At 44.5% G+C, this 22159-nt stretch overlaps 1 protein-coding gene across 1 annotated transcript; it reads left to right on the top strand.

The window, feature by feature from the left end:
* Positions 1-222: 222 nt before the first annotated feature.
* Positions 223-21861, top strand: LOC144608460 (prostaglandin E synthase-like). Its single transcript, XM_078426237.1, has 3 exons — positions 223-818; positions 7785-7867; positions 18193-21861. Exons 1-3 carry the CDS (start codon positions 714-716, stop codon positions 18440-18442), a joined length of 438 nt encoding a protein of 145 aa, XP_078282363.1. The 5' UTR covers positions 223-713; the 3' UTR covers positions 18443-21861.
* Positions 21862-22159: the final 298 nt, after the last annotated feature.

The raw sequence follows: 22159 nt of genomic DNA, 5'->3' as shown, positions 1-22159 counted from the left end.
AAAGACGACACATGATTACAATCGAGCTGTGCATAGATCCACGATAAAGGGAATAACGTTCTGTGCAAGATAAAGCCAGAGGGGGAAGAGGGGGGGGGAGAGGGGGGGGGAGAGGGGGGGGGAGAGGGGGGGGGGAGAGGGGGGGGGGAGAGGGGGGGGGGAGAGGGGGGGGGAGTAGTGACCCGAGTGAAACTTGGCCTTTGTTGTGCTGGTGGACTTGCCGAGGCTGCTGAATCAATCAATCAATTACTCAATCAATCAATTACTCAATCAATCAATTAATTAATCAATTCACTAATTAATCATCTGCCTCCTAATTAATCACCTGCCTAAGTTCCTCCAGTATTTTGTGTTTCGTTTCACACACCAGCGAGCCTAAATATCAGCAACTCCACCACGCAACACTCGCTGCCCCGCGGAGCTTTGCTCAAAGTGAAATCTGAGCGTGTGAGAGGCAGCTGATTGAAGGAAATAGTCGGAGGGTTGCGGTCTCTGGAAAGTGGGGCCAGTCTGGCAGAGCGGGGACGGCGCCGGCGGGGAGTGCTCTGGGCTGGGCACGGCTGGGCACGGCTGGGCAGGGCTGGACTGGGCACGGCTGGACAGGGCTGGGCTGGGACTGGGCTAGGACTGGAGAGGAGGCGTGATCGGCTACACTTTGCCCACCGTCCGGGCCGCCTCGCTCATTGCCTGCAGCCCCAGCCCCAGGGAAGGACATGGAAAGCGCCGTCTTCGCTTCCTTCACCTTCTACGCCACGCTACTCATCCTGAAGATGTACGCACTGGCCTTCCTCACCGGGCAGCAGCGACTCCGCAAAAAGGTGACCACTCTACCCGTCTGCCTTCTACTAGCAATATGTAGGAAGGAACTGCAGCCGCTGCCTTAAACCGAAGATAGACAGAAAAGGTTGGAGTAACTCAGCGGGGCAGGCAGCATCGCTGAGGAAAGGAATAGGTGACGTTTCGTGTCGAGACCCTCCTTCAGAGATGCTGCCCGACCCGCTGAGTTACTCCAGCTTTTTGTGTCTATCTTCTACTAACAATGTTTATATTGTATATCCGAAACCAAGCCCTAGAGAAGGTGTTTATGTTTTTGTAATGTTAACGTGTGGTGGTTAAAGGTGAAGTTTATTCATCTCCACCTGGAATAAACTTTTTTTAAGATGTAGACACAAGGAACTGCAGATGCTGGCTTACAAAAAAAAGGACACAATGTCGGAGTAACTCAGCGAGTCAGACAGCACCTCTGCCTAACTTTGACTGTGTATGCTTTCAGCAGTTTAAATGTCTGTTTGCACTTGTTATTAAGGCATGCATAATTTCCATTTGACGAGGTCCATGCGTTTATTCTGTTGGAGGGACAGAGTCCACTTTGTTGATCTCCAACACGTTGTATATCCGATTTCATGTTTAATAACGAGAGAGAGAGGGAGAGGAGATTCCCTGTTCTAGCTGCGTTTTTAGTTGTTTTACAAACTTTTGCGTAACAAATAGCCGTTTTAATTTATCCCCTCCACTCTTCCCCTGACCATAAATGGGCTTTTGGCGCAGAGTTTGAGCCACGTTGGTCTTGGGACGAGAGTGAGAAAACAGCAGTTAAAAGAAAAACGCGAGGAACTGGAACCCAGTTGGCGAGCGCTGCTGTCAATATATAAAACACATGTTGATCCCTATCACAACTCCAGCCACCCGCTGCGGCTCTGTGATTTTTGCTGCTTTTAAGCACTCGCATGTCGGATACAGATGCCACTGTCCAGTTCGTGTATTTATTTCCAAAACATTTGTTGAGAAACTCGGACATCGAATGGTTTGAAACCAAAAACCCTCCATCGTGGCAACCTGATTTTCCATATTGGAGAGGTGTAGGAGAAATATATACTTGAAGGTTGAGGAGATCCAAATAGTTGTGACGTTTTGGAGATGCAGCAGAAAAACAGGTCCTTCGGCCCACCAAGTCCACGCCAACCATCAATTCACTTTAGTTAAAGATGACGCCTTCTTCGCCAGGTGACTCTGAATGCTGGTCCCAGAAGCGGATCTGCCGTAATTTGTTACAATTACTCCACTCTTCTAAACCTCTGCTCCAACAGATTCCTGTTCTGCGGTATCTGTAACACTGTGCACGGCTCGATTGTAATCATGTGTAGTCTTTTCGCTGACTGGATAGCATGCAACATAAAGCTTTTCCTGTACCTACATGTTACAATAAATTAAACTGAACTGAATTCTATGTTGTCCCACATTCACAACCCCACATTCGTCCCAACGCAAACTTGGGGCAATTTTTACAGGGGCCAATTAACCTACAAACCCACACGTCCTTCGGACATGGGAGAGGAAACCAGAGCCTCTGGCTGAAACCCACCCGGTCACAGGGAGAAGGTGCAAACTCCACCCAGCACCTGGGGTCAGGTTTGAACCTGGTGCTGTGAGGCAGCAGTTGTGCCACTGCCGTCCTAAGTAATTGTGAGTGGATATTTGTGTTTGCCTTTCACATAATAGTGTCTAGTGATCACTCTGTCATCAAGTGTCTTCTCTGGCACATTTCTTTGGAATAGGAAGAAATATCTTAAATTATGTGGTTGGAAACAGATTTTGTCCGGTGATCATCAGGGTCCAAAATGAATGGAGATTGATAGACTGAGTGTAAAAGATGGACGTTAACAAATTTGTATTATGTTTAATAGTGTAAAACATGGGAAAGCAGCACTCTTCAGAAACAAACAAGATGTTGTGCTTGGCTGATGAATGAGACTTTGGAGAGAAGAGGAACTGCAGATGATGGAATCGTGCAAAACAAAGTGTTGGAGGAACTCGGCAGGTCAGGAAGCATTTGTAGAGGGAGTGGACAAGAGATGTTTTGAGTTGGGACCTTTCTTCAGAATGAAATGACCCAAAACATTGTCTCTCCGTTCCCACAACAGATGCTTCCCCACCCGCTAGTTATTCTAGCATTCTGCGTTTTGCTATGAGATTGTGGGGCAGGTTTCCCTCTGAGGTGGGTTTTTGATGCTGAGTGGGAGGGAGATGGGGAAGTTGAAGGAGGAAGTTCTGAAGCCGAGGGGACTGAAAGAGGAGAAGCTGGTTCTGGAACAAAGGAATTGATGATATCCAAGAAGTCTGAGGCGAAGGATTGCAGAACTGGTGGAGTCACTGGATTAGATGGAAGTTAAGGTGTTAAAATTAGGTCATTTTTAGGGTTGCCATAAGGAGCGAGAGAAACATATTTCACATGTAGAAACAAAGAATACAGAAGGAGAACTGTTGTGAGAAGCGGTGGATTGAGTGATAGACTAAAGAAGGGTCTTGACCGAAACTTCACCAATCCATGTTCTCTAGAGATGCTGCCTGACCTGCTGAGTTACTCCAGCACTTGGTGTCCTTTTGTAACTTATTTTACACGTCGGGTTGTGGAGGAACAGCACGGTGGCTCAGCTGTAGAGTCACCACCCCATAGCTCAGTGACCTGACCTCGGTTCCCTGTGTGGCGTCTACCCGATCTCTCTGCCACCATCAGTTTCCCTGGAGGCTTCAATTTCCTCCCACATTGCATTGACTTGTGGGTTAGCAGATTAATTAGACACTGTAAATTGTCCCTTATGCCAAGGAGTATTAGAATCAGGGTGAGGGGGAGTAAATGGGAATGCGAGGAGAATAAGGAAGGTTTGGTGTAAATGGCTGCTTGATAGAATTTAATTGAATAATTGAATAATTTTTTATTAGCCAATTATGCATACATTCAAGGAATTTGCCTTGGTGCTTTGCTCGCCAGTAACAACATGACATACAGTAAATGATTAAGAATCAAACATAAAACATTATAGTTTAAACATGTGAAGGAAATAAAATACCAGAGGTTACAGACTTTTGGTTATTGAGTAGAGCTACTGCTTGTGGAAAAAGCTGTTTTTATGTCTGGCTGTGGCAGCTTTGACAGTCCGGAGTCGCCTTCCAGAGGGAAGTGCTTCTGGAAGTTTGTCTGGATCCAGTGGGAGAACCTTTTTCCAGACTCCATGATTCTATGGCTTTAGGTTGTTGTATTTCTGGAGATGTTGGATGAAAGAGAAGCATTTGCCACGATGCAGTGATAGACCACTGCTCATGTTTGATAAAATGCTGCAGGGTGTTTACACAGGAGTTGGAGGGTCCTGGTTTAAGGTCTTGTGGCATCAGTCATGATGCCGGATCAATAATGAATACACTGTTGCCCACAGTAAGGTGAACTCACCTGCTGGGCTTCATTTCTAGAGACAAACGGGTGGGTCTAGAATCATCCCTCAGTGTCCCCTCTCCCTGCCCCTCTGGACTCCAGGGTTTACAGGTAGGTAGGATCGGGTTTATTGGTCCGATAACCCTTAATTGGATTTGGCTGTGGCTCATTTGCCTGTGGCCGGGAGAGGATTAGATCTTAAAGGGGATGTGTCATCAGGGTATCTTCAGAAGTCACCCCTGATGGGCAGCACTCCATCAGCAGAGGACTGGGGGGGGGGGGGGGGGGGGGGGGTTATCTGTCTGATGGAATGATCCCATTTTTGGATAGGTTTTAACCCAACGATTTCGAGAGGCAAGAATATTGCCTCCGGAGTTGCTGCCGGCACAGGTCACGGTGAAGTCTGGAGTTGCAGAGCAGAGAGGTGATAAGAAGATAACTGCAGATGCTGGTACAAATCGAAGGTATTTATTCACACAATGCTGGAGTAACTCAGCAGGTCAGGCAGCATCTCAGGAGAGAAGGAATGGGTGACGTGTCGGGTCGAGACCCTTCTTCAGACTGATGTCAGGGGGGCGGGACAAAGGAAGGATATAGGTGGAGACGGGAAGACAGTGGGAGATCTGGGAAGGGGGAGGGGAAGAGAGGGACAGGAACTATCTGAAGTTGGAGAAGTCAATGTTCATACCGTTGGGCTGCAAGCTGCCCAGGCGAATACGAGGTGCTGTTCCTCCAATTTCCCGGGGCCTCACTATTGCACTGGAGGAGGCCCATGACAGAAAGGTCAGACTGGGAGTGGGAGGGGGAGTTGAAGTGCTCAGCGACCGGGGGATCAGGTTGGTTAAGGCGGACTGAGCAAAGATATTGAGCGAAGCGATCGCCGAGCCTGCGTTTGGTTTCGCCGATGTAAAGAAGTTGACATCTAGAGCAGCGGATACAATAGATGAGGTTGAAGGAGGTGCAGGTGAACCTTTGTCTCACCTGGAAAGACTGTGGTCCTTGGGTGGAGTTGAGGGGGGAGGTAAAGGGACAGGTGTTGCATCTCCTCGGGTTGCAGGGGAAAGTGCCCGGGGATGGGGTGGTTTGGGTAGGAAGATACGAGTGGACCAGGGAGTTGGAGGGAACGGTCTCTGCGGAACGCAGAAAGGGGAGGGGATGGAAAGATGTGGCCAGTGGTGGGGTCCCGTTGTGGGTGACGGAAATGTTGGCGGATGATTTGTTGGATATGCTGGCTGGTGGGGTGGAAGGTGAGAACGAGGGGGATTCTGTCCTTGTTATGAATGGGGGGAGGAGGAGCTGCGGGATGTAGAAGAGACCCTAGTGAGAGCCTCATCTATAATGGAAGAGGGGAAGCCCTGTTTCCTGAAGAATACGAACATCTCTGATGCCCTAGTGTGAAACACCTCATTCTAGGCGCAGATGCGGCGTAGACAGAGGAACTGGGAGTAGGGGATAGACTTTTTCCAGGAGACGGGGTGGGAAGAAGTGTAGTCCAGATAGCTGTGCGAGTCAGTGGGTTTATAGTAAATGTCCGTCACTAGTCTGTCTCCTGTGATGGAGATGGTGAGGTCCAGAAACGGGAGGGAGATGTCAGAGATAGTCCAGGCATATTTAAGGGCAGGATGGAAATTGAAAGTAGTGTATGAAGTCAGTGAGTTCTGCATGGGTACAAGAGGTAGCACCAATGCAGTCGTCGATGTAGCGGAGGTAGAGTTCGGGGATGGGGCCAGTGTATGCCAGGAACAGGGATTGTTCGAAGTACCCGACAAAGAGGCAGGCGTAGCTAGGGCCCATGCGAGTGCCCATAGCTACGCCTCTGGTTTGGAGGACGTGGAGTCAAAGGAGAAGTTGTTAAGGGTAAGAACCTGCTCTGCTGGGTGGAGGAGAGTGTTAGTAGATGGGGATTGGCTGGTTCTACGGTCGAGGACGAAACGGAGGGCTTCGAGACTATCCGTGTGGGGGATGGAAGTGTAGAGTGACTGGACATCTATGGTAAAGATGAGGGAGTGGTGGCCTGGAAACCGGATGTATCGAGGAGATGAAGAGCGTGTGAGGTGTCTTGGACGTAGGTGGGGAGGGATTTGACGGGGGGGATAGGATGGAGTTGAGGTAGGTGGAGATAAGTTCGGTGGGACATGAGCAGGCAGAGACAATGGGTCTGCTGGGACAGTTCTGTTTATGGATTTTAGGTAGGAGGTAAAATCGGGCCGTGCGGGGCATTTGATAAGATGCTGCATTAAAGTTATTGCAGAAACTAAAAAATCATCACGTAGGAGGTAACGCACTGTTGTGGATAGAAGAAATGTATTTCTCAGTGTCTTTTGTAACTTTAGGGATATGCCAAATGCTTTTCAGCCTTGGTTTACAGGGGAAATAGTTGTGGGTGCTAAAAATGCAGACACCAATTGTGATTTGTGGGAATGTTGGATGAGAGAGAACATTTGCCAGGAACCCTGCTCCTATTTGACAAGGTGCAGAGCGATTGTTTATATAGGGGTTGGAGTGCCCTGGGATAAGATTTGATCAGGAGTTATCCTTGGTGGGTCAGCACTGATTCAGAGAACTGGGATATGGGGCGGGCGTTGGTTCTTACCCTTAACTGGGAGGTTAAGGGTAAGAGCTGGTTCTTACCCTTAACTGGGAGGGGGGACATTGGCCTGATTTAACAATCTTGACTTTGGATGGGTTTTGACCCATGATCTTGAGAAGCAAGAATGCTGCCGTTTGACACTCAGCAGGCATGGGTTAGTTGTGGAGCAGGGAGGTGATCATGAAGTGTGTACATGCTGACATTTGAAGTGTGTACATGCTGTTGAAGTGTGTGCATGCTGCCATTTGAAGTGTGTACATGCTGTTGAAGTGTGTACATGCTGACATTTGATCCTAGATACATAGATACATAGACAATAGGTGCAGGAGTAGGCCATTCAGCCCTTCAAGCCAAGCTCTGCCATTCAATGTGACCATGGCTGATCATCCACAATCAATACCCTGTTCCTGGCTTCTCCCCATACCCCTTGATTCCACTAGCCCCAAGAGCTCGATCTAACTCTTTTGAATGCATCCAGTGAATTGGCCTCCACTGCCTTCTGTGGCAGAGAATTCCACAAATTCACAACTCTGTGTGAAAAGTTTTTCCTCATCTCAGCTCTAAATGGCCTACCCCTTATTCTTAAACTGTGGCTCCTGGTTCTGGACTCCCCCCAACACCGGGAACATGTTTCCTGCATCTAGCTTTTACAATCCCTTTATTTTATGTTTCTATAAGATCCCCTCTCATCCTTCAAAATTCCAGTGAATACAAGCCCAGTCGCTCCATTCTTTCATCGTATGACAGTCCCGCCATCCCGGGAAGTATCCTCATGAACCTACTCTGTACTCCCTCAATAGCAAGAATGTCCTTCCTCAAATTAGGAGACCAAAACTGCGCACAATACTCCTGTGCTGTTTTACAATCTGCAATAACAATCTCCTCTGGTGGAGTAACCTGTGGTGATCGTATTGAAGCACTGAAGCATTGGTTCTAGGTTTTCACTGTAAAGTGACTTGTCTAACCTCTTCCTCCTCTCTTCCCCAGGCCTTTGTCAACCCAGAGGATGCGATGAGACATGGTGGACTGACGTACCATCGGACTGACGCTGATGTGGAGCGGACTCGAAGGTATTTCTCCGAAGCTGACTCGTACAATGAAGCAATCGGCGAAAGCTGAGAAGATAAAATATTTTCTATATAAAAGCCGGCAATATTATGCAGCTGATGCCACTCCTTCCCACAGTCCTGCATTTTTGTTTCCCTTGTGTTTATCTGGCTGCCTTCTGAAAGCTTAGCTTGAATCTGCCTCCACCTCCCTCCCAAGCAATGCATTCAAGATAACAACCTCTCAGAGCAGGAATGAAATCCCCTCTCGTATTGCCTTTGCAAGGTGAATGGCCAGAGAGACAAAGGACAGCCCTTTAGTTTTGTGCATTCAACTGCAAACTGCGAGGGGAAAAAGTCCTTCACGTGTCCAGCACCTTACTTTTTAAATCTGAATAATGATGAATGGGAAGTCATTGTTGAGGAGAGGTTGGGCAGTTTTTTTGTGTACATTTCCAGCACAATACACAACTGTAGAACTGGTCTTAAATGTTATCCATTCCACAAGTGTCGAACTTGCCTTAAATATGGTCATACATAGCTGGAGAATCTAATCTCATTTTCAGTAAGACTAGTTCTAGTGATACGTCCAGAAGATACACTGACATTTTTGCATGAATACCTTGAATAAAATATATAATTTTCATGTGAATAGGTCTATGAAAAGTTGTCGGGCTAATTATGCCCTCTCCCCTGGCAGAGTGAGTGCTGTCTCTTCATTGACGGCAACTGTTATTACGATGTGGTGTGGCATATTGATCCTCCGCCTATTGTGGTAATTGAATCATGGCGCTGATGAAATAAGAATATAATGCATGACTTTGAATAGCATTTCCATACCACATGTCACGCGGAGTTAACTGTGCAAGGTCGCCATGCGTCAATTATATGTCTTAACGGTTTTGGTTGTTAATTGTTAGTCTAGTTTACATGGTTTCCATCCTAGTTCCCAGAGGATACAAGTCTGCTGGAACTGAACCAAGCCAAATTTGGCATTGGTGCTTCGCAGAGCTCGGGAGACTAAAATATTTAGCTGATAGCCCTGCCTGAGGAAGCATGGAATGGAGAAAAAAGTCTTCTCATTGTTTAAGGATTATAATTGGAAAATTACATTCAGCCTGTTATTCAGACTGAATTTGCAATTAGATCTTGTAGATGAAATCCCAATTTCCAGTGGTTTTTCTTCTGAGGGTTTATATTTTTCACCATGTGTTTTCTTAATCTTCATTTACTCATTATTCTGTTATACGCTTCAATTTTCACACTTGGTAAAACTTGCCACATTCTTGCACATTTCTCGTGGTTCTTTCTCCACTTTGTTGATATTTCCACAGAGGCATGAGCCACGTTTACATCGGGGTATGTTTGTGTCAGATCGCACTGGGTGACATCAAGAGGTCTTTTTAAAAAAAAAAATTAAAGTATGTATTTTGTAATAAGTTTGCCAAAAATGCTGCATGGATGAGAAGGTATTAGACAATAGACAATAGACAATAGGTGCAGGAGTAGGCCATTCAGCCCTTCGAGCCAGCACTGCCATTCAATGCGATCATGGCTGATCACTCAATCAGTACCTCGTTCCTGCCTTCTCCCCATACCCCCTCACTCCGCTATCCTTAAAAGCTCTATCCAGCTCTCTCTTGAAAGCATCCAACGAACTGGCCTCCACTGCCTTCTGAGGCAGAGAATTCCACACCTTCACCACTCTCTGACTGAAAAAGGAGAGGTTGGACAAACATGGATGGTCTTGTCTGGCGTGCAGAGGCCAAGGGGAAATCTGACACAAGTATATTAAAGTATGGAAGCCATAATTTGAGTAGACAGCCAGAATCTATTTTCCCCCACAGTGGAAATGTCAAAACTGGAGGGCATAGTTTTAAGGTGTGAGGGGAAATGTTTGAGGGATATATGCAGAGCAAGTTTTTCTTTACACCGAGGGTAGTAGGTGCATGAAATGTGCTGGCAGGGGCAGTGATGGAGGCTGATACGATAGTGCTTTTGCAAAGGCACAATACGGATCACAAGCCGGCAGAAGAGTTTAGTTTAGCTTGGCATCATGTTTGGCACATACATTGTGGAATGAAGGGCCTATTTCTGCTCTGTGCTGTTCTATTAAAGCAAAATCCTGCCCCTCCTCCCTTCCTGCATTCCCCCTCACCTCCTCAACCAGTCCGAAGGGTCTCAACCCAAAACGTCACCTATCCACATTTTCCAGAGATGCTGAGTTACTCCAGCACTGTCTTTTGTTTTTGTAAGCCAGCATCTGCAGTTCTTTGTTTCTGCACAATACTGTACTGTTCTATCTTTTTATTAATCTGAAACTGACACTAAACCTCTCATTGATCTAATGATATGAATTTAATGGAAAAAAAAAAGTGGAAATAAATCTTTCTGACACTTCAGGCTGAAGTGCGGATGGCTTATCATTAGTCTTTCAAAACCATCGCTGTTTACTGCATATTTGGATTACCACATACCCCGCTGAACACATGAAAACACGTAACCAACCAATTTGTTGTTGCCTGTGGGATTGTGGAACTGGTTCTTTCTGGAAGATGTTCAAGTGCACCACTATTCAACAGGTCATCCAAGTAACATTCTTTTAAAGGAAGTTAAAATGCAAAAAAGAAAGCATAGAAATCGTATGGAAAGAGATATGGTTGTACGGTGCGGAGAGGCTGTTAATTGAATGCACCACTACCTACTTGTGTTACTGTTGCAAGTGTCCACATTTCACTCTTTACCTCAACAACATCGTTTACTAGTTCTGGGGGACATGGCCCTTAATCTAACCAGTACACACACATTCTCAACTTTTAAATCTTTCCTGTCGGGTTTGATCTATTAATCTTGGCAATATTTCTGAACTGTTGGCATGTATTTTCTTTGATTCTAAGAAACACATTGCATAAAGCAGATTCTCCGACCTGCTTCTGATGCAGTCAATTAGTTTGAGTATTTCCTGCTTTCATATTCAGTAGGTCAGATATGAAATCTATGAGCATATTCATTCTTTTGGCATTTTTATTCCTGTAATTCAAGCTCTTTATGAATTTTTCAACCTGGTGTTCTTCCATTCCCTGGAGATGTGCATCTTTTTAAAGAAGGCAACATGATTGTTGTTTTTTCCATACTTTAAAACTTTACCTTGACTGAACTCCATCAGAATGTTCTTTTCTCACATTAAGCTGTACATGCTAGCGCTGTGTATAATTTAAGGGGGAAAAAAGTGTATTTTCATTGAGCTCACTGCTCTTTCCCTCTTCCTAAATACTTTTGTGAAAAGTATAAGAATCACAGTTATATTGCAGCTTTCTAGGACTTTGGTTAGGCTGTACAGAGAGCGTTACATGCATTTCTGATCGCCTCATTCCAGGACGAAATGTGAAGGCATTGGCGCGAGTGCAGAAGAGGTATCCCAGAATACCCTGATTAGGAAGCTCTGAACTGCAAGGTTGGACAAGCTTGGGTTGTTTTCTCTGGAGTGTTGAAGGTTAAGGGGGAGACCTGATGCAAGTATATAAAATTGAGAGGCATAGATAGGGTAAACAGTCAGAACCTTCTTCCCAGAGTGGAAATGACAGAGACTAGAGAGTATAGCTTTAAGTTTAGAGGGTCCAAGTTTAAACAAGATGAGCAGGGATAGTTTTTGACACGGTGGTTGGTGCCTGGAACACACTGCCGAGGTTGGTGGTAGAAGCAGACATGATAGATACATTTAAGTGGCTATTAGATAGGCCCATGGATGTGCAGGAAATAGAGGGATATGGATTAGAGATATAGGAGGTCCTTCCTTCCCGCTGCTGTGAGACTGCACAACCAGCACTGCTCCCAGCAGACGAGTCAACAGTAGCAGCTTAGAACACACAGAAAACTGATGACAATTTATCCTTGTCTTTACTTTTATTTTTAATGAACGATCTCTTGCTATCCACTTTGCTGCTGTAACACTGTAAATTTCCCCGGTGTGGGATGAATAAAGGAATATATTGTATGAAGGCAGGGGAGATGTGTTTAACTTGGCACAGACATCGTGGACCAAAGGGCCTCTTCCTGTGCTACACTGTTTATGTTCTATCATATTTCTATCTTTTTAAGATGGACTTCAGAATACAAATATTGCTGTTCAGTTAAAGCAAGGATGTAGTTAAGCTCCCTCGTGTAATCATTCTACAATGTATGTAACCACATCATTGTTTTTCATTTCTTTATTCATCAAAAGGTAGGGGTTGCAGTCAAGGCCAATTTTCATTACCCATCCCTAAATGCCCTTGTAGGTGGCAGAGCTGCCACCTTGAAGCCTTGCAGTTGTTGGGGTGAAAGTGCCCCACAATGCTGTTGAGTGGGGAATGCCAGGGTGTCAGCAATGATAAGCAGAGCTGTATTTTCATGTTGGGTTATGTGTGATGTGAACAGCAGCCTGCTGCTTGTAGGGATTCGCACAGTCCACAACTTACCACAGGGTTCCTTTCCTGAGAACTGCGTAACAAGTCTTCCAAAAGACTTCTCTGCTGTTTGTATCAATTACTCCCTGTGCTTGCAAGTTCTGCAATATCAATCTCTGGGATTCTCCAGAGTTTTTAAACTTCAGTTTTAGCTTAAGCGTTAAGTCTCTTGATTTCAACTCTAAATTTTTCTGCTTACATCCAAAGAAATAATTTTGGTAACCTCTTCAGCTCCCTTTCCAAAATTGTTATTCAGAAATTGGGATGTGGATTTCCACATGCATCACTGTTTTGATTTAGAACAGATGATGTTTTTTAGTTTTATTCCTCTTGTGGTGAAGTCCCTTTAAGATTGAGACTCATGCAAAAATGATGTGTGAAATTGTTCCTTGGCAAAGTATATTGCTGATCTCAATCCAACTAAATCCTTAAAGCAGTTAAAATAACTTGTTGGCTGAGCTCAATTTACATTTCATAACTCTTGCCCTTTCTGTTCTGCATATCTCTGACTGATTGCAACAGAGCAATAGGATTAGATGACGCTGGAAAAATAATTTATTTGTGAACGCAAGGAAATGCAGATGCTGGTATTTTGAGCGATAGAGACACAAGGCGATGAAGAAGGGTCCCGATCCCAAACATTGGCTGTCCGTTCCCTCCACAGAGGCTGTCTGACCAGCTGAGTTTCTCCAGCACTGTGTTCTGCTCCAGAACTTTAATTCTTTGCTCCCAATTGGTTAAGGGTTCTTTTTTTTTTTTAACGACATGACGAAGAGAATAACCTTTGAAAGAAAAATCGTACAGTGACAAACAGATTTACTATGTGTGAGGTGCAGCGAAATTCTACGTCAAAGTTTCCATTGGGCAATTGAAAGGATCTGTTCGTTAACAGAAGGGTTTCTTAATGTATGAATCAGTCAACAGCCGATCCTTCATACCTCTGGCAGCTGTCCCATTATCGTCCTCTCTGAGAAATGTAATAAGTTCTGTCCCCCAGGCCAAAAATGTTTATACGTATGAAGGCTGTTGTTAATTTAATATCACTCCTTGTGTGTGCAGAATACTTAGTATTCTTTGTTTTCATATTTGCACTTCAAAGAACTTGGTATAAAGGCAGGGACACCTAACTAAGGCTTGATGCCTTGAATGTAGAATGGTTCATTGTTAGCGGAGGGGAAAGTGACAACGAGGCATACCATCGGTAAAATTTAATCAGGAGGACAGTGAAACTAGTCGGAGAACTAGGATGGGGGAGGGATCGAGGGAGAGCAAGGGTTACCTGAAGTTAGAGAAGTCAATATTCATACCGCTGGTATAAGAAAATAACTGCAGATGCTGGTACAAATCGATTTATTCACAAAATGCTGGCGTAACTCAGCAGGTCAGGCAGCAACTCGGGAGAGAAGGAATGGGTGACGTTTCGGGTCGAGACCCTTCTTCAGACTGATGTCGGGGGTGGGACAAAGGAAGGATATAGGTGGATACAGGAAGATAGATACCGCTGGGTTGTCAGCTGCCTGTGGTGGTGTTTTAAGGCAGGGAGTTCTCCAGAGTGTTCGCCAATATTTATCCTATTGTGTCACAATAATGGGTCATTGTCCAATTTACAGACCTGTCATTCTAATGCAAGTACGAATGTCATTGTTTCATTTTGAAACATGTGACAATTAAACACTTTTTAACTTGACTCTCTCCAGTCTTGTATTTGTGTTCCTGTTGTACTTCAGGTGACAGTGACTGTACTGCAGAGTGCTGGTTGCAAATCATTTTAGGATATCCCTCGGGGTGTGTTGACACTCGAACCATACAATAGACAATAGACAATAGGTGCAGGAGTAGGAGTAGGCCATTCAGCCCTTCGAGCCAGCACCGCCATTCAATGCGATCATGGCTGATCATTCTCAATCCTTTTTTTTTTACCTTGCATTTAAGATATTGCTGGATCTCCCCCATCACATACCTAACACCAGTAGACATAAAACTTCATGCACCTTGATTAAAAGATGGAAAAAGGCCAACCGGTCGGTGCGTCTTGTCCGATACACCCAGAGATGATGCAGCCTAAGGTCTCATTAGTTGATCTCTGATTCCAACACATTGTGAAATCTCCTACAAGCAGACAAAGTGTGGAAAAATATCACTTGCAGGGTGTCCTATTGATTTTGGGAAGAAGCTTCATCTGTGACCTCTGGGTGAATTGGTGGGTCTTGCAATCAATTGAGTTTGGGTCTGCTTGTGTGAGATTCAAACATAATAGTCCTTTGAATGTAGCAAGATCCCACGGACAGTGAGATGAATGTGCAGTCGTTTATCTGGTCCATGATGTGGGAGCACCTTCCCAGTAATCGGTTTACTGCTGCAGCACGGAGGCCCTGTTTAATGTCCCGAGTTTGCTTATAATCACTTTATGTAACAAGGGACACCAGAGTTCCCTCTGCTAAATCAACGTTCAAGGATAAAGAAAGTAAAGAAAAAGAGCCATGATCAGCCATGATCGCATTGAATGGCGGTGCTGGCTCGAAGGGCTGAATGGCCTACTCCTGCACCTATTGTCTATTGTCTATAACAGAGGAAACGAAGTGAGTTATATTGAATAGCAAGTGCATTAGGAGAAAGAAAATTGCATTGAGAACAGAAACGGGGCAAAGGAAATGTAGTAAAAACAACGTGTATTTCCGATTCTAAAATTTCTAGGAAGACTTTTCCACCTGCAGGAGTGAGAGTTCGTTCCCACCCTGGATTGGACGAATGTCAATGTAGATCATTTTATCATCCTCCGGAGCAGTGGAGGGTGGTCCCTGTTGTTGGGATCAAAGGGGAGATGGACAGGATAAAAGGGAGCTGATCCAGGGAGGGGTCCACCAAAATCCTATCTCGTCTTTGACTATGTTTTGCATAATGCATGACAAGGTAATTTTGCCATGTGGAACATCATGGTTTGAAATTCATTATGTCTCCAATGAGTTTCACCAAATTTTACAGATGCGCTCGTGAAAACATACTGTGTTGCGTCACAGCCCAAGATGCAAGAAATTCTAGCGAGTTGTGGATGGAGCTCAACCCCTCCCAGACCAGGCCCCTCAGCAGCAACACCACCCACACGTCATGCTGCCTCAGGAAAGCAGCCAGCATAATCAAGGACCTTTCCCACTCTGGTCATTCCTCCTTCTCTCCATTCTGTAGAAGATGCAAAAGCTTGAAAGCCCACACCACCAGGCTCGGGAACAACTTCTTCTCCTCTTATTAAACTTCTGCATGGTCCTTCCATAAATGAAGGTACATTCCTGATCTTCCAACCTCATTGCAGATATTGCGATTTCCCCTCTGGAGCTGTTACACTACAATGCTGAGAACCTTTATTCTGCAGTGGTATTTTTCTCTTCACACTACCTTTTGTACTTGTGTTTGATTTTATTGTATTCGTCTATAGTGTTATCTGATTTGATTGTATCTCACACAAACAAAAGTTTTCATTGTAACTCAGTACACATGCAAATAATAAAGCCAAATCCCAAAGTATTAGAACAGGTGAAATGATACTCTATTTCCTCTTTTTGGGAGCAATAAACCTGGGTGGTTCAACAGTGCTCGATTGAATATAATTTTTCTAGCTCTTGTTACACAGCTGTGAACCATGATATAATGAAAATTGAAACTATTCACGACACTTAATATATCGTCAAACCGTGGCTTAAACATAATGTCTCTGTTTTTCCGTGCTACCTTTGTAGAAATAAAAACTGGTCTGTAGTAAATAGCATGTTTGCTTCAATAAAAAGAAAAAATAACTGCATTTCCCTCGTTGCTGAGGGAACATTCCTCCCTGAACTTTTCTTGTAAACACTGAGACAGGAAATGATGATTGTGCATATTCTGGCACAATGCATTGGCCAAAGTTAATGAAGAAGGCATGTTGTTTTGGAGTACAGGCATGAACAACTATACCTTGGGGACACGTGAGACTGGAGATGCTGGAATCTGGACCAACAATCTGTCCTCAGGGTTTCAATGGGTCAAGCAACATCTGTCTATTGTATCTTGTGGTCACAGTCACCTCACAGAACTCCAGTGTCAAAGTGTGGCAGAGTTTGGTTGCTTAGCTCTTGTTTCCCTCTTGCTGGTAATTTGGGGAAAATAGCTAAATAGTTGCAAATATCCAGTACCTTTCATTATCTCAAGGGCAAAGCTCTTGGCAAAAATATTGTTTTGATGTGTTGTCACTTGGGCTATGGCGAAAACTCGGACAGTTGTGCACTAACATCAATGACATTTGTCAGATTTAAGAAGCTGTCAGAGGAGTAGGCGTAGGGTCCTAACTCCCTATGAGCCTGTTTTGTGGTTCAGTAAAGTCAGTTTTGACCTGACAGCCTCTCTGTACTTGCATAAGTAGAGTTTGGGCCCCTCGTCCTCTGCCCCTCTGTCTGCTCTGCCCTTGTCCGTCCGTCCCCCCCCCCCCCCCCCCACCTATAAGATCTAAGTGGTTTGTCTACAGAGGAAGAGGGTTGGGAGTGCTAGAGGTCGGGGTCAGCAGGTTTAGGTTTGTTATTGTCATGTGCCAGGATACAGTGAAACACTTTGTTTTGCATGCTATCAATAAAGATCAGATATACTAGACATAAATTAAATCATATCAAAAGCAAGTACAATAGAGCAAAGAGGAAGATAAAATGCAGCATATAGATGTTGGCATTGTAGCGCATCAGATCCAAAGACAAAATCCAATGTCCTCAATGGGGTTGAGGTGAATCGGACAGTACCCAAGCTAATGGAAGGACCATTCAGAAGCTTGATAACAGTAAGGAAGAAACTGTTCCTGAGTCTGGTGGTGTGCGCTTTCATGCTCTGTATCCTCTGCCGATGGAAACGAGGAGAGTGGAATGGCCAGGGTTGGTTAAGTCTTTGATTACGTTGGCTGCTTTTCTGAGGCTGCGAAGTGTAAACCATGGGGGTAAAAAAAGTGCAGATGCTGTTAAATCTCAGGTAGACCTAAAATGCTGGAGTAACTCAGCAGGTCAGGCAGCATCTCGGGAGAGAAGGAATGGGCGACGTTTTGGATCAAGACCCTTCTTCAGAGTGTAAACCATACTTGTGCTGAATAAATAACATCCCATGTAGTAGCCTGATGATGCATTGGCTACTCATTTAATTAGTTGGGGAGTTCTGGGGGACTGAAGGATGTCCAATGCCCAGGGCAACCTGGGTGTGAAGGATATTTATATATAATTTGTCAGTTTTTGTGATTTTTTTTTTTTTTTAGCAACCTCTATTGTTAAAGACTCGGAGCCCTGTAATACCTGTTGCAATCATCCCCCAACACCCACAGCACCAGGAGCCTCCATCTTTGGGACCACTGGTCGACAGGAGGTGTAAAGGGCAATAGGTGTCACTTTCTGCAAAATGGGAGGTGATTTGGACCTCTTCAGTCTGAAGAAGGGTCTCAACCAGAAACATCACCTATCCATGTTTTCCAGAGATGCTGCCTGACCTGCTGAGTTACTCCAGCACTTTGTGCCTTTTTTGTTGAGCAAACACTGGGTCTTGAAAGATTGTACCAAGCTCTGTTTATTGTTTATTTAAGAAAAGTCTCTGGATATGAAATATCCCAAAGAGAGAGAGAGAAGTTGATGGAAATCTTTAATGAAGCCAGACATATTCAGAAGAAACCGCAGGAGCTGGAATCTTGAACAAAACACACAAAGTGCTGGAGGAACTCGATGGGTCAGGCAGCATCTGGTGGAGGGAAAGGGCAGACGATTCTTTGGGTTGGGATTGAAATAGGTCCCAACCTGAAATGTTGTCTATCCAATCCCTCCCCAGGTGCTACCTGACCTGCTGAGTTGCTCCAGCATGTTCAGAGGTGTGCTGAATGAATAACTATTTTAATCTGTTTCCCTTCCTTGACAGAGCCCACCGCAATGACATGGAAAACATCTATGCCTTCTTGTTCCTTGGTGCTATCTACTCGCTGATGGAGCCCAACCTCTTCATTGCCAACGTCCATTTTCTGGTGTTCTTCGTGGCTCGGGTGGTTCATAGTGTTGCCTACGTGTTTGCTATGAAAGCTCCAACCCGTTCTCTGGCCTACACCATTGGACAGATTCCCTGCGTGTCCATCGCCCTGCAGATCCTTGTCAATGCAGTGACCCATTGGTAGAGCCGACACTTCCACAGCGACGCTCGACGTATTGATGCCCGACTTTGATGGTTCAGGACTGAACAACATGTGTTTATGATGTAGCGCACTTTATAAACTTTGGAGAAACCATGATGCAAAATACACAAAGTGTCTTTCAGAATGAAAGTTCTGCTTCAGTACATTATGCGCAAAGATATTAGAATGAACTATTGCCTTACTTGATTCTATTTATCTAAGAGGTTGCTGAAAATTGCTACAAAGAGTAAGATATATGCCTCCATGCTTTTCAAACTAATTTAAGTGTGTTTTGTTCTGTTGAGGTGATGGTAGGTTGTCATCTACCCCTTTCTGTGGTGACATTTCCAGTGTTAACATCAAGTCCATGTGATGGGCTGCATGTGGCCAGAGCTGTCTCCCGACATGCCACCCTGTAGACTGGGATGGATAACTGTCCCTGAGTTTGCGTAATGTTAGAGGATTGTGCAGCAAGAGTTTGGACATACGGACCAAAGGCAGGAAACAGAATGCTGGTATAATTGGGGGTAGTGAGTGTTGGTAGGGGGAGGAGGAGGGTCCGAGAGAGAGATGGTGTGGGGAGAAATACATGGACTCCCCTGTTGGACATAGCATGGACACAACTGGAAATAACCTAGCGACCCCCAATGTTCTGCTGTCATCAATGGAACCCAGTAACCTCCTAACTTAACCAGTTGTGAAAAATGGTGGCTAATAATAATCCTTCATCTGTAAATCTTTTGTTGAAATTATCTTCTCTTGTTGTTCCTCCATCCCCAGAGCGCATGTCCTTATCTGATAATTTAAAGCCCGGTAATACTTTCAATATTTTTATGAAAGTGTGGAAAAATATCCTGGACTCTGCAGTAACCGAAGTTTAATCTGCAGAATTCTATAAAGAAGAACTTTGTAATTGAAAGCAATAATAATGCTAATACAAGAAAAATGTTTTGTTGCGTGTTTGATTCTAAGGGGGGAAAAAAGCCATTCAATGTAAATCCTTTCTCGGAGGAGGTAAATCGGACCATTGAGCCCATGCCAGTTCCCATGGTGCAATCCTATTACTCTCCTTACCCTGTACCCCTACAACTTGTTCTCACCCCCGTATGCCCATCAACACCCCTCATTGTTTTACCCTTGACCTGTACATGCATGGGAAAGGTTTAGAGGGATATGGGGCGAATGTGGGCAAGTGGGACTAGTGTTGATGGGGGATCTTGGTCGGCATAGGCAAGTTAGGGCGACAGGCATGTTTCTGTGCTGTATGACTGGCTTTATGACCTGAACCAAGGGCTAATTAACAAACTGTTGGAGGAAGAAGCCTCCCAACCTGATACATCTTGGGTCCAAATTATTGTGATGCTACGTTCTCAAGTATTGACTCCTGACAGGATTTTGTTCATCTCTGCCTGCCATCTGGAAAAATACCCATTTATTTTTACCCTGTTTTGTTCCTACCGATCATTTCTCAATGCATTAGTTGCAATTTCAAGTTCTTCAATTTTGCACATTAGCCTCTTGCATGGGACCACATAAAAAGCTTCCTGAAAATCCAAACACATGACATCCGCTGATTCTCCCTATGGATATTTAATTCCTCAAAACCCCCCAGTGGAAATCGTCTAGTCTAGTTTAGTTTAAATGTACAGTGTGGAAACAGGCGCTACGGTCAATTGAGTCCACATTGACCATTGATCACGCATACAGCAGTTCTATGTCCTACGCAATTTACAGAAGCCAATGAACTTACAATCCTGTACTTCTTTGGAATGTGGGTGGAGACCGGTGCACCTGGAGAAAACCGATGCGGTCACAGGAAGAACGTACAAACAGTGCAGACAGGATTGAACCCGGGTCTCTGATGCTGTGAGGACGCTGCTCTACTGTTGCACCACTGTGCTGCCTTGAAAGCATAACTGTCATGACCTACATGTGTCTTCATGATCCTTTGTTCTCTTCACATATTTATTTATGCAAACCCCTCAATTTTATACCCTGCTATTACATCTTCCCTTGTTCCAAAGTTTAAAACAACTATTCAGTTTCAAGAATCTTTGTTCACAACTAAATTAGCTCCAGTCCTGGTATCATCCCTAAATCCCCTTTGCACACTCTCCAATGCAATCACAAGTTCCAAAAATGCCATATTGAGACTCGTACAAAGCTAAAAAGACCAGAGTTTATATTGTATTAGCATAACTCCCCTGCCTCTTATAGTCTGTGCCACAGTTAATAAATCAAAGCATAAATAAAAGTCACATTTTTAACCATTTATTGATCTGCCTGCTACTTTTAAAGATCTGCAGACAAGGTTCCTTTATAACTCTCTGCACCATTTATTGAATATTCTTCAACTCCCCCTCCCATTCCCAGTCTGACCTTTCTGACATGGGCCTCCTCCAGTGCCATAGTGAGGCCCACCGGAAATTGGAGGAACAGCACCTCATATTTCGCCTGGGCAGCTTGCAGCCCAGTGGTATGAACATCGACTTCTCCAACTTTAGATAGTTCTTCTGTCCCTCTCTTCCCCTCCTCCTTCCCAGATCTCCCTCTATCTTCCTGTCTCCACTTATATCCTTCCTTTATCCCGCCACCCTGACATCAGTCTGAAGAAGGGTCTCGACCCAAAACGTCACCCATTCCTACTCTCCTGAGATGCTGCCTGACCTGCTGAGTTACTCCAGCATTTTGTGAATAAATACCTTTGATTGAATATTCTCTAGCATTTTGCACCCCTTCAAATGCATTGCCCCATATTTATTTTGATTAAATTCTATTTGCCACTGTGCTGTTCAACTAACCAACCATCTTACAAAAATTGTCCCTGTTGTTGATCTTATTTGCAGCTTTCTTTACCATGCACTCTGCATTTAGGTCTAAATCATAAAGATATATTACAAATTAGCAAGGTGTCCCGTGCAATCCAGCAGGAAATGGTTTGTGTTCCAAAGAAACATATAAAATTCTTATGGGATTGGACAGGCTAGATGCAGGAAAAATGTTCCTGATGTTGGGGGAGTCCAGAACCAAAGGTCACAGTTTAAGAATAAGGGGTAGGCCGTTTAGGACTGAGATGAGGAAAAACCTTTTCAACCAGACAGTTGTGAATCTGTGGAATTCCCTGCCACAGAAGACAGTCAAGGCCAATTCACTGGATGTTTTCAAGAGAGAGTTAGATTTAACTCTTGGGGCTAATGAAATCAAGGGATATGGGGAGAAAGCAGGAACAGGGTACTGATTTTGGATGATCAGCCATGATCATATTGAATGGTGGTGCTGACCCGAAGGGCTGAATGGCCTACTCCTGCACCCATTTTCTATGTTTCAAAAAGCATCCATCAACTAAACATAGCACAAAAAGTAAGGAAATTTGTGTTTGGTAGATCATTTCTTTGTTGTAACAATGCTTCTTGGCAATAAATCTTATACCGTTGGAAAGCCTGTTTATTTCCCTTTTAAATGGTGCCACATTTGTAAGGAACATGCATTTGTGGGATGAGCAGCAGAGCTGAGTATGTGGGTTGCGCCCATGAAAAATCTGCCAAATCTCATTTGCTTTCTGCTACTGAACCAATTTTGGATCTAATTTGTTCTTCCCCCTTTGATCTGATGTGTTTTTAGATGTTTTAAGCAGTCTGCGTGGTGCCTTGCCAAGAGCCTTGTGAAAATCCACATAGATTACATCCAATGCAAAAAATTGAATCATATTGGCAAGCAATG

Source organism: Rhinoraja longicauda, chromosome 31 (genome assembly GCF_053455715.1).
Source record: "Rhinoraja longicauda isolate Sanriku21f chromosome 31, sRhiLon1.1, whole genome shotgun sequence".
Taxonomy (NCBI): Eukaryota; Metazoa; Chordata; class Chondrichthyes; order Rajiformes; family Arhynchobatidae; genus Rhinoraja; species Rhinoraja longicauda.
The sequence above is the reverse complement of the archived record's forward strand: the minus strand, read 5'-3'. Positions and strand labels throughout refer to the sequence as shown.

Coding starts and splice junctions, on each gene's coding strand:
- LOC144608460 (XM_078426237.1), top strand. CDS start 714: ATGGAAAGCGCCGTCTTCGCTTCCTTCACCTTCTACGCCACGCTACTC. Junction 819..7,784: donor AGCAGCGACTCCGCAAAAAG/GTGACCACTCTA, acceptor TCTCTTCCCCAG/GCCTTTGTCAACCCAGAGGA. Junction 7,868..18,192: donor GATGTGGAGCGGACTCGAAG/GTATTTCTCCGA, acceptor CTTCCTTGACAG/AGCCCACCGCAATGACATGG.